The sequence below is a fragment of the Pholis gunnellus genome, assembly GCF_910591455.1.
Source record: "Pholis gunnellus genome assembly, chromosome: 6".
Taxonomy (NCBI): Eukaryota; Metazoa; Chordata; class Actinopteri; order Perciformes; family Pholidae; genus Pholis; species Pholis gunnellus.
This window is the reverse complement of record NC_136532.1, coordinates 26,733,652-26,745,889: the sequence shown is the minus strand read 5'-3', so window position 1 is coordinate 26,745,889 and position 12,238 is coordinate 26,733,652. Positions and strand designations below refer to the sequence as shown.

The following is a 12,238-nucleotide window of genomic DNA, read 5'->3' as shown; positions in this document are numbered from 1 at the left end:
AGATTTCCAAATAAATATATACATGTATATTAAAATGGAGCATAAATAGATAAATACATGAATAGATGAAAGCATTAACAGTGTGTCGTGTCATTCAGCACAATAAATACACAGGGTGTTCACCAGAGAAGCACAATGATGCCATCTTCTGGTGAAACTTGACTTAAGTCAATACACGAAGCATTTCACTTTCTGTACTTGGTACAAACAGTAAATAGAAGCTCTGGAATACTCGCAACGTTTTACCAGACAGCCGTATCGTGTCTTTGTTGCTTTTCTGACTCACAATAGCTGAAGTGCAGTTTATTGTTACGCTCTGCTCAACACCCCCAAAATAACGTCTCCTCCAGAGGGTCAAACTTGACCCCCAGATGCAGATCCACGTTCCACTTTGGGCGTCTTTGGCGGGTTTCTAACTCTGACGTTCGACCTCCTCTCGGATGCTGAAGATTCGGGAGCGCTCGGCGGACTCCAGGCACATCGCCAGCGGCTTGTTGTCCTGCTGCGCCGTGCTGATGTACCAGTTCTGGTAGGCGACGGACATGAGGGTGCTGATGTTCACCCCGGTGTCCTGTCTGTAGAAGAGGAATCTCACCATGTCGCTGTCCGTGCTGATGCTCGTGCCCAATCCGCTCAGCAGACTCTTGTTCTCCACCGCCTGAGGGTGTGAAAAGGTAAAGGTCAGGGTCTGCGTAAAGGGTCACTGCATCACCCTTTCATAGCGCTACAAAGTGTGCGCTGAGAATCTGTGTGACGAGTCACGAGCTTTACCTCCAGATGCAGAGTTGGCTCGGCACCGTCTTTGCGGCAACTCAGGTAGAGATTTGTGCCCTTGATGCCCAGAGCCACCGTTCTGCCCTCGACGCTGGGTGCAGGGTGCAAGTATGTCGACATGTTCAGGAGAACTGAGGAGAGAAGAGAGGGTAGAGGTTCCTCTTTATTGAGAACTGAAGGACTATCTGTCATGGTGCTACTTTAAGTGCTTTAAGTGAATTTAAATATCTACCATTAACTTTGTCTATGAATGATCTAACTGTCACATGTAATCACCTTTTTTGGTCTCGGCGCCTCCCTGCAGCATCACTGCGTGGAGCTCCATGCTGTTCTGGACCTGAACTAAGCTCCTCTTCTCTCCGTCGTACATGCTGCACTGCTCCTCGCCCGTCCAGCTGACCTGAAGCTGTGGAGCTGAACCACGCTCAAACACAATTTCCTCTGAGGGAAAAAGAGGCGCACCTGATTAGTGATGTTGTCTTCTTTCTTTAGGAAGCAGCAGGAATTGCAAACAAACAGCTGAAATAGATTTAGTCTCTTGCTGCACAAATGGGTCAGAAATGTGAGCACCTCTCTGGGTAATTTACTGCAGATTATCAAGAACTTCATTGCAGATAAATTCATTGAGGTGATTTCTGACTCAGCGTAGATTAAGTGAAACAAAACTACTGAAACAGTAAAAGAGACGTCAGTCAAACAAAGCAATAAATGAAGGAACGTGTGGATGGATCTGTGATAAACAAGTAAGTGAAGGCCAACAAGATCATGTAAACTGTTGATGGTAGAGGACTTAGATGGCAGCATTTCTGTTTTTACATAATATACAGATTTATTTATCTTTTCAGGAACTTGTAAGTGTTGGTAACAGAGTTTAACCTCTGTGCTAACAGAGAAACCAGCACAGAAAGTCCCTTTTGTTGATGTGAAATTGTTGAAATAAAGTCTCCTCCGTGTGCTTACCTTCCACGATGCTCTCCAGCATGATGTTGAGCAGGTCCTCGTCTCTGAATTCGGTGCTCATCGGGGATTCTGAGCTGCTGCCCTTAAACCTCTCCATGGCGATGACGAGGTTGACCACGTGCCTCATTGTCAGCGGGTGATGGGAGATCTCAAAGTCCAGTCCTTTGGGCATCTCGGGGCTCCACATCTCGCTCACGTTGCATTTCATCTCGGATTCCATCTTTTGTTTTCTGAAGCAAGGAAGATCTGCAGGAAGATGAATGTACAGTGTCACAAAACATGTAGGGAAATACAGCAGCATTTTCAGGTAAACTTCTACTGTTTTGCTATTTATTCCCCCTTTTTTCCCCTAAATGTTGTATTCAATACCCTTAAATACAATTGTTTACTGGTTTACTCTCAGTTCTAAAACACAGTAGATCTGTGTGTGCTGCTGCAGTGATTTATGATGCACTACTGTATCAACACTTGGCAATAAGGCACGTATACACTCTGCAGAGGACATGCAGTTCAAAGATTTACATCTGACAGAAACATAATAAATCTTGTAGCTTCTAGTTTATTAATGACACAATAGGCAGCAGATTGTGTTAGATAAACCACACTGATCCTATCAAAGCCAGAGAAGTAAAGAGAGTCAATTTACCTGTTAAAGTCAGTAGAATAGAAGTTGTTTTGAAGTGTGTGTGGTTAAGATCCAGCAGTCGTCCTGGTGTCAGTGTTGTTCTGCCTTTCTGTGCCGACCTGCAGGGTTTTTATACTCACCAGAGCCGCCGAGGGAATTTTCCCTCTCAGACAGGAAGTGGGATGGTCCTGTCTGCTGTGATGAAATACTGTACTTACACACTGCTGCCGTACACACGGCTCAGGTGTGCTGTGGGATTGTGACACACGTATGTTGGAATCAAGAACAAAACGTAGCAATACATACAGTATGAGATACATTCTTCGTAAAATACAGATATTATCTTTATTAGATATTTGTTTTGGTGATCGTCAGTGTAGAAGATTTACAGCAAAGGTTTCAGGACATTTTGGGAAATAAGCGTATTCTCTTTGAGGTGCAGAGTTAGATGAGATGATTGAATCCACTCTCAAATCTGAATGGTAACTAGTTATAAATGAAGCTAATGCTAAAACCAGTAGAGGGTTAGCTTAGCTTAGCACGACGACTGGGAAAAGGGGAAACAGCTAGCATGGCGCCATCCTGAGGTTAAGATAATGTCGGCATTGTTCATTTCGGCAAACCAAAAGGACTTTGTTAGGTTTTGTGAAAGATCGTGATGTTGACTCTTGGTTTCACACGGAACGTGAACAACGGGTTTAACTTTCATGGTTGTCTGAGCCATTCGTCCACCACGTCTTCCTCTTTACATGGATTTATGTGGACTTTGATTAGAAACGTATTGGTGATGTGTCAAAAACAATCTCAATCCTGGAGAACATGTGTAAGTTTTAAGAGACCACGCAGGCTTAAAAAAATCCACCTCTGAAGCTCACTAATTAACACGCCGTATCTCGTGTGTTTAATCCGTACAAAAATCAAAGTGTAAAAACAGCAATTTGCCTTTTTATCGGAGGAGTTAGGCCTAATTATGGCCCTTGTAAAACAGCAAATTGGCTTTTTTAGCCAATTGAGTTGCTGGTTGGTGGATTTTGGTAACTTTCGGACAGATCCTGGCAAGTTTTCTTCCACTGCTTTCACCCTTTGTGCTAAGCTAGGAGCATTTCCATAAAAAGTGCTGCCCTTTAGAGTACACAGAGTTTACTTTCAAATACTACTAGTTGAAGAGTCTACCAACCATAATAAACGAAACATCAGATTCATATTAAAAAAGAGTTTTCCAGCAAGAACATCTGGCTGTATAATGTTAAAAGTTGATGAAAAATCAATAAAGGTTTAAGTCTGGCATAAGCCACCACTGTACCGACCCTGTATTTAAACTGTAATAACTGTAATGACTATAATAATTATAATAATACTAATAAATATTGCAATGATTGAAGATACATTTCCATTAGTCACAACTGTGTAAAAGTTGTTTCATTTTGGAGAAGTACTAAAAAAGTACACATAGCCTGCTGTCACAGTTTGCATATGAAATGCTAAACCTTCTGATCTAATATGACCTAATCTTCTCACGTCTATGAGCAGGTCCTTTGGGGTTTTGCGGTTCTTTTGATGTAAACAAAAATTCCACCAGCAGTAGAAGATTTGCCCGTTGTTTAGTGTTTCATAACAGCGGCTGAATCTCACATTTCTTCACTTCCCTGTTGAGCTGTGGTGCAGGAGGAAGCTGCGTCATCCCGTCTGAATTCAACCTGATGGAATTCACACTGTCTGGAGGGGCCAGGGCTGCTATTCAATTATACTTATGTTATAAACTAAGTGTTCTCTGAAGCCCAGTTATTAAACAGTAAACTAAGTCTATATCTGCTAAATATCTTTCTGTTATGCTTCAAAGTGTGTCAGAAGTCGCTCTGCCTGTAGAGGCACAAATACCTTAGAACGTGAATAGGCTTCTCATTGAGCATATTCAGCTATCCTAAATTGTGTTTTTTATATGGTTATTACAAATTTATTTACATTCAATATACTCTAAATATTTCGAAATCCACACAGTAACAATATTGCTTTCCAGGGAATCCGGAGTGCATATATTCTAAATAAATATTTACAGGACAAGAAGAGTCTATACTGCCATGCTGACGGGCTGCTATGCTTTAAGTTAAATGCTAACACTAGCCCTGTCTATGCACTAGCATAGCAACGTGCTCACAATGCCAATGCTAACATGCTGATGTTGCTAACCCTAACCCCGATTCTATGTGAAAAGGAGAGTACAACACCACTTCCGTAGTTATATCACCCTAAACGACAATCGTTTCCTAAACCTAACTAAGTTGTTTTGTTGCCTAAACCTAACTAAGTTGTTTTGTTGCCTAAATCTAACTAAGTTGTTTTGTTGCCTAAACCTAAGTTGTTTTGTTGCCTAAACCTAACTAAGTTGTTTTGTTGCCTAAACATAACTAAGTTGTTTTGTTGCCTAAACCTAACTAAGTTGTTTTGTTGCCTAAATCTAACTAAGTTGTTTTGTTGCCTAAACCTAAGTTGTTTTGTTGCCTAAACCTAACTAAGTTGTTTTGTTGCCTAAACATAACTAAGTTGTTTTTTTGCCTAAACCTAACTAAGTTGTTTTGTTGCCTAAACCTAACTAAGTTGTTTTGTTGCCTAAACATAACTAAGTTGTTTTTTTGCCTAAACCTAACTAAGTTGTTTTGTTGCCTAAACCTAAGTTGTTTTGTTGCCTAAACCTAACTAAGTTGTTTTGTTGCCTAAATCTAACTAAGTTGTTTTGTTGCCTAAATCTAAGTTGTTTTGTTGCCTAAACCTAAGTTGTTTTGTTGCCTAAACCTAACTAAGTTGTTTTGTTGCCTAAACCTAACTAAGTTGTTTTTGCCTAAATCTAACTAAGTTGTTTTGTTGCCTAAACCTAAGTTGTTTTGTTGCCTAAACCTAACTAAGTTGTTTTGTTGCCTAAACCTAACTAAGTTGTTTTGTTGCCTAAACCTAACTAAGTTGTTTTGTTGCCTAAACCTAACTAAGTTGTTTTGTTGCCTAAACCTAACTAAGTTGTTTTGTTGCCTAAACCTAACTAAGTTGTTTTGTTGCCTAAACCTAACTAAGTTGTTTTGTTGCCTAAACCTAACTAAGTTGTTTCCTGTGTAGGTGGACATTTATTTTGATGTGCATGTATTGAGACTTGTTGCTGGACTTTTCAGGGGAAAACGCACCAAAATAAACTTGTTGTCATCCAACGAACCTTCGTATGAGGATACGTTGATTTACAACATGATGTGTGTTGTGTTGAGACCGCTATTAAGCAGCTGAGCGGTGTACAGCTATAGTGCTTTGAGCAAACACTAGCTGTAGCAAAAGCTGGTAAATCAGGACTGTCTAGTCCAACGTAGTAAAGTAGTGGAAAGATTTGATTTGTCTGGAGCAGAGGTGTGTGTGTGTGCGTGTGTGTGTGTGTGTGTGTGTGTTTAATAGGTTGGGTGTGTTGTAATTGCAGTGACATGTTGTTGCACTTCCTCTGTGTGAATCACTCTCCTTTAACTGCTGCTGACTAATGTTTTGGTAATAAGGAAAAATGGAGTTTCTGTCAGTGCTGGAGCAGCACTTTCACATCCCATTAACACCTATCCTTTTCATTTAACTGGAGGAAGGGAGCAAGAGAAGACATGGCACAATGGAGTTACTGAAATTTAAAAAATATAAGAAGTTATGTTATCTTTGCTGTGGAAAAAGTCAGAATCCACCACAACAAATATTTATATTTATATACAGCTTTAAAAGCTAAAACCGTCTGCATTACAACAATATATAACTATAACGTGTTTAAGAACATCTTGCACTTGAGAAAAACTGTAAATTACAAATAAAAATTTGGCCAAAGCGGCACATTTAAGGAGGAAAATGAACATTTAGTGAGCTGCTCATTTAATTATACACAGCGGTCCTCTTAACAAAAATCCCACAACAAGACATGAAATATTACAATAAAATGAAACGTATCATCTATGAAACACAACGATCGATGGAAAAAGATTAAAAAACAGTTTCAGTCTTATTGTAGAGTTTTCACTGGAACAAGTGACCTTGAATACACTTAAGTTTGATCGTGATATCATCAAAGTGACGCTTCATTGAGTCATTTCTTAAAAATTATGAATAATAAAGAAATCCCAAAAATACCTCCACCAATTCTGTCATCATATAAACTGCACAGTGAAACGCACGTAAACCTTTTCATGTGAGAGGAAAAATATACATTTCTGTAACTTTCTTTCTGTTCTTTTAAGACGTTACGAGTCACATGCCCGATGTTTTTACAAGCAACATATCAGATATTTATTTATCGTTATTCCACTTAGAGAGACCGTTTATTATGTCAGCTCTTTGTTTGGATGGTGGCTTTGCTAATCTTTAAGGATACACATATGCATGTAAACAAACACTTAAATACTTATACAACTGTTCATATGAGGATCATGTAGAGGGTGATCCGTTAATTTGAAGAAAACAATAATTAATATTTCTTTTGTAGTTAATAATTATCAGTGAATCTTGATAAAGAGAAAAGAACCTGGAGGTTTCATTATAACAAGTTGTAGTCTGTTGTGATTTAATTACCTTAGAAATGTGTTTACTACTTCCTGTGTGCATATTATATTGATAATCAAATTATACATATTTTAAAAGAAAATAGAAGTTGTTCTTAAGCGGGTTGTCTTACCTGATATTAGTCAGATGTTCGCTTTTTATATACACTTTACTGACTTTGTAACGTTGTCTTTAATTGCTCTTGTATAGTTTTAATTTGACCTTTTAATTGACTTTCCTTTTATTCTACACACCTCTTTGTATTTACCTGCACTTATTTCTGTCGGGGATAAATAAAGGCTTATTCTATCCTTTTTTATCTTATAACATTATATAACATAATATAATACGGCCGTTCTGATTTTTTACATTCATGTACATGTTCTAGTAAAACGTAAAAAGCAGGAGTATTTATTACACTGATGTATTGCGACTTTAAGTGATGTAAAAGATTTCAACATCTGATCTGAGACTATACGTGAATGTGAGTGACACCCATGTTTCCCTAAATCCTCCTCTGAGCCTGTGGGGGAGTTGTGTCGGGTGTCATTTCATACAATGAAGGCAAACGTGACGAGAGATCTCATCCAATGGATTCACTCCCCTCTTGTATTCTGCGTCGTGCTCGCCCGATAGTTTCATAAGCCGGAGGAAGTGTCATCAGATCCGGTGTAATCAAACCCTTTATTGTCATATCCCGCCTGTATTCTTCCTCCGGGGCATCGCTTGTTCGTGACTCGGTTACATCCTGCAGCACCAGTTTGACGGGCAAAATTCCCGGTGTTGTAAGAGGACGGTGGGGAGCAGCTCAATCATTTCAAGCCACTTCTCCAAAAACTGCTGAGATCTCACTTCCTCGTCCACGTGTGCGTGTCAATAAACCCCGAGCACACGTTTCATCACCGTGTGTCGTTAACGTTACTGTACGTGTGACATAAAAGCACTAATTACCGCTTCAGAGAGACTCACACACCCAGAGATGGGCAGTATTTCTATTACTTATATTTGAAATACGTATTTAAATTACTTTTGAGTATTTTGTAATTTGTATTTGATAGGGCCGATTAAAAATCTAACGTAATTTGTAACAAAATACTTTAGAGTGGAGTAATTTTGTATTTAAAATACTCAAAATACTTTCTCCACAAATCAAAAAACAGTTCACGAGTTCATCTTCAGATCTTCAAGTTAAATATTGTATCTGAGTGTGACAGATGTCAACTAGCTTGATGTATACTTTATGTCTGGGTCTGGCTACATAGCCTACTGTTTATACATGGTGATGGTTATAATATCAAGCTAGCGATCGATGCTAACATGCTAATGACGCTAGCATGTGGTCTAGGCTAGTGCATAGCCAGTGTTTAGCAAGTTAGCTTATCAGCCGAGTAGCTAGCTATAGGAAGAGGGAGATTGGGAGCTTGTATTTCATATGTGATGAATATTTTCTTGTTGATACAAAGCCAAAGTTTATGGGCTGTTAAGTGCCATTAATACAAATATATATATATATAATCAAGTTGTTGTCTTTCAATAGCTTGGCTTAGTTACACTGACATTCTGTGACTGTTCTTCCTGTTTGTGGGGTTCACCAGAGCGTTGTGTACATTATATAAACCTGAATGCTCTGCTATACCAAATTGTGAGAAAACGGAAAATCTAGAAAAAAGTATTTCCTATATTTTTATGTATTTTGTTACATTTTCTGGCACCAGTATTTTGTATTTTGTATCAAAATACATTTTTATGTATTTTTGCCCATCTCTGCACACACCTACAAGAGGAGGGGAAGTCAAAGTGATTTCCATGACACGTTTTGCAGGAGGAACTTTAAAACATAATGTTATTGATGTCAATATTACATCCGTGGCAACACCAAGACTTATGGCGGCCAACAAAAGCAAGTAAAAGTGAATAAGACGAGTCAAACATACATAATACATTAAGTTAAATTAAAATGGAGATTGTCAGCCTAAAGGGGAATAAAGAAAACAAAACCGTCACAAAGGTCCATAGAGAAATATATCTCAGGTTTATTAATAACTCTCTTCATCTTCAAAACTCATTAAGACAAAAATTATAAAACAGTATTTACACCTTGTTTCTCTGATTGTCTTAAGTTACAGCATGCCAGAGAGAGTGAAGGACAATCAGTTTCTTTTTCCCGCCCAAAAAAACGCTCCATTTGCTCTGATCCCAAATTAACTTCATGACAAATTAAATAAAAAGGATTACACACACACACACACACACACACACACACACACACACACAAACACACACACACACACAAACACACATGATGAACCCAAACCCAGTACAGTTTAAAACAGGTGAGGGACATAAAGAAGACATTTTATCAACAATCTCAGCCGTAAAAATCTACAAAACGAACAAAATCAGTCCTTTGAAATGAGAGTGTTTGTGTGTGTTTGTCCAAAAAAACAGTTCAGGAATGAACACAAAAAAAAATAATAATCCAGTACAGTCATTAAAAGACAGTGAAGGCAACAGAACGGTGAGTCAGAGAGCTTTGACAGCTAAACAAAAGAAGAGACATAAAGATAAAGGCAATGTCATGCTAAGGAGTCAGCGTAGAGGATGACGGTTATGTAATCCTGGTCAGGAACAGTATTGCGACAGAAGCTACTGAGGCGGAAACTTTGGCAAATTTGTGGCTTTTTTTTGTGTTTTTTTGGGGGAAAATACTGCTTTCCTTGTTAAAGTGCTTTTATTTTTAAATCGCAGAAGAGTCCGGGCTGTTTCAACGTCCTTCAAACATGATGGAGAACAATCAATGTGGAGGTAAAAAAACAGAAAACACAGAGTTAAACGTCAGTACCTTTCAAAATAAAATGATCAGCTTTCTACTCTGTAGGATTTCCTCAAGAAGGTTTTTCGTTGGACAGTCTCTCTCATGTTGCTGGTGTTTTCTAACATAAACGGGTCTCTACTACTGAACCGGACAGTCAAATCTTTAAGATAAAGAAGCATTTAAAGAACAATAAATGCCACTATTGTTGTCCAGTGCCAGCCTCCTTTGTGACCTCATACACTGAGAAGTTAAACTTTGTTTTTGAGCAGCTGATTGTATCTTCATAATGATCCGTGAGCTCACAGACAGTCTGCCCGACATGACGCAACGCTTCCCTTCAGGAGAAACCAATCTGTTAATCCAATATTTCCACCGCACCGCAGCGACCACATCCTCCCATCGCAAACATTTCATCACCGTGAACATGTATGAGATCACAGTTATACATTTTAAGATGAAATTTAATCTGGATGACCGATTAAAACAAGCTTTCCCGCTCAGGTTCGTGCCTGAATCACAGAGCAACGAGTGCTATCGACGTCTCAGGGGAGCTGTAGTGTTTTAACACTAACAGCCGTACAGCAGATGTATTCGTTTATCTTTAGGACATATGAATAAGCACATTAAACCCAAGAAGAAATGTTGCTGCTTTTCAAAATAAAAGAACCCCCTCTATAAGAAAATAATCTATCTTTTTAGTGATTTCTATATATATGAAGGTAAACGAGCCTCCTGACTTCAGCTTAAGACGAAACTAACAGACGAAGAGTCATCAGCTGTGAAAACAACACCACGGTGAGCAATACTCGACTGAGAAGAATTTAGTTTTAAAATGTGACATTTGTTTTGTTTTTAATTCGGTCATAAATCGACCTAAAGATAAACACACTTTGTCCAAATATTTACCAAAAAAACTTTATAATTCACAAACCAGTTACCCAGTGGAACTGCGTAACTATAATGAATACCACGATCACCAGTGCATGAAGAGGGACATTTAAGTGTTTTATTCTTAAATATATTTAACGTTCACCGTCTCCTCGGCTCCGCCCACTGAGCTTTACCTCAACCAGTGACGTTACTGTAAATCCAGTCTGCTGTCATGTTAGTGTGTATGACTTCGTGTAATTGTTCAAATAAATTGGAGATAAACTGACTATTGACTAAAGCATCAGCTCAACTTACTGTAAATTGTAGATGAATCGTTGGCAAACTGAAAGTTAAAACACAACTCAGACCCACAAAACAATGAATTATCTTTAGCTTATCGCCGCTCGTGTCTTTGGCAGAACAAAACACACAAAAGGACAGAAAACCTTCTGCCTGCTTCAAATGCTGCTCGTGTGTCCATTTGAAAGGCAGAACCACAACGTAGATGGGTTTTAAAAATAAATGTTTATGTGTTGCAGCAGCTGATTAGCCTGAAAGTGACTCAAAGTGGGTTTTAAAAAAAAAACACACACAAACAAACCTTGTGACATTTGAGCTTTTCCAAGTATGAAAACCTCAAAATACCAAGAATTTGAAAACCAAAATGAAATCATCCTTTTGTCTCGAGCTTTTTTGTTTCAGATCCACGTCGAAACTGGAAATAAAAGTGCAATTCCTCTTTTATGTCGGAGTAATTAAAAACATCAGACGACCACACGTTTCAACACGTTTCACAGCCACAGCAGCGCTTCAGTCGTTTGTTACTCGTTTGTTCTTTGACGGAAGATGAATTTAGGGATTAGAAATCGGTTGATTGAGCCTCTGAAAAATCCACCTTCACAAACTCAGAAATCTTCAGTTTGTGATGATCTGCGTGTGAAAGGTTTTTGGTGAATCCACTTCCTCTCGGCGTGCATCGTCTACTACTACTCCTGATGTCCTACATTTCCCAGAATCCCTTTTCCCCCAACGTGTAGGAGAGCAGACGAGAACTCGTTGGATTTACTCGAGTATTCAAGTGGAAGAAGAAGAAAAACTCTGACAGCAGAGCATCAAAGATGAGAGGGGAAAAAACAAAAACGTTTCCAGTTCCTGCATTGCATTCTGGTACATGTAGTTGTCAATCTTCGCAGGAATAACGAATCTCTTTGGTTTTAAAAACAAAAACCTGGATGACTGATTCACTTTCATGTTGAATATCACAACAACAACAACACATCTTTGAAACTGTACAGTGGTTTATGAGTGTGTACAGTTCTGTGAAAAAAAAAAAAAAACTCAATTGTCATAATCATAAAATATACATCATTGCTTCCCATAAAGCTGGCGACATGTGGCTGATGTCGGGGCTGAGCGCTGTGTTTGGCGACAAAAATGCGAAACAATAAATGTTACGGTTTCCCCCGAATCAGAGTCACAAAAGAATGAAGAAAACCCAAACATAAGCACTGAACGCAACATTTAACATGGACAAGCTCACAATGAGGCTAAATAAAAATCACATTTCTCGCCCCCCCCCCCGCCACCCCCCCCTCATTGACAATAGTATATTTACACACACACGCGCACACACACATCGAACTCAATAAATA

The 12,238-nt window shown here is 38.8% G+C and overlaps 1 protein-coding gene across 1 annotated transcript; it reads right to left on the bottom strand.

Annotated features, from left to right (window-relative positions):
* Nucleotides 1-9: 9 nt before the first annotated feature.
* Nucleotides 10-2,443, bottom strand: LOC306697709 (interleukin-1 beta-like). Its single transcript, XM_079161738.1, has 5 exons — nucleotides 2,381-2,443; nucleotides 1,735-1,980; nucleotides 1,051-1,215; nucleotides 772-905; nucleotides 10-658 (listed from the first exon to the last, which is right to left on the bottom strand). Exons 2-5 carry the CDS (start codon nucleotides 1,952-1,954, stop codon nucleotides 413-415), a joined length of 765 nt encoding a protein of 254 aa, XP_079017864.1. The 5' UTR covers nucleotides 1,955-1,980; nucleotides 2,381-2,443; the 3' UTR covers nucleotides 10-412.
* Between the last annotated feature and the right edge of the window lie 9,795 nt (nucleotides 2,444-12,238).

What these genes read in the sequence shown, in the direction of transcription:
- LOC306697709 (XM_079161738.1), bottom strand. Translation starts at nt 1,954, where the DNA reads ATGGAATCCGAGATGAAATGCAACGTGAGCGAGATGTGGAGCCCCGAG. An exon ending in GCTGGAGAGCATCGTGGAAG is followed by an intron (nt 1,216 to 1,734) that starts GTAAGCACACGG and finishes TTTTTCCCTCAG; the next exon opens with AGGAAATTGTGTTTGAGCGT. An exon ending in AGCCAACTCTGCATCTGGAG is followed by an intron (nt 659 to 771) that starts GTAAAGCTCGTG and finishes TCACACCCTCAG; the next exon opens with GCGGTGGAGAACAAGAGTCT.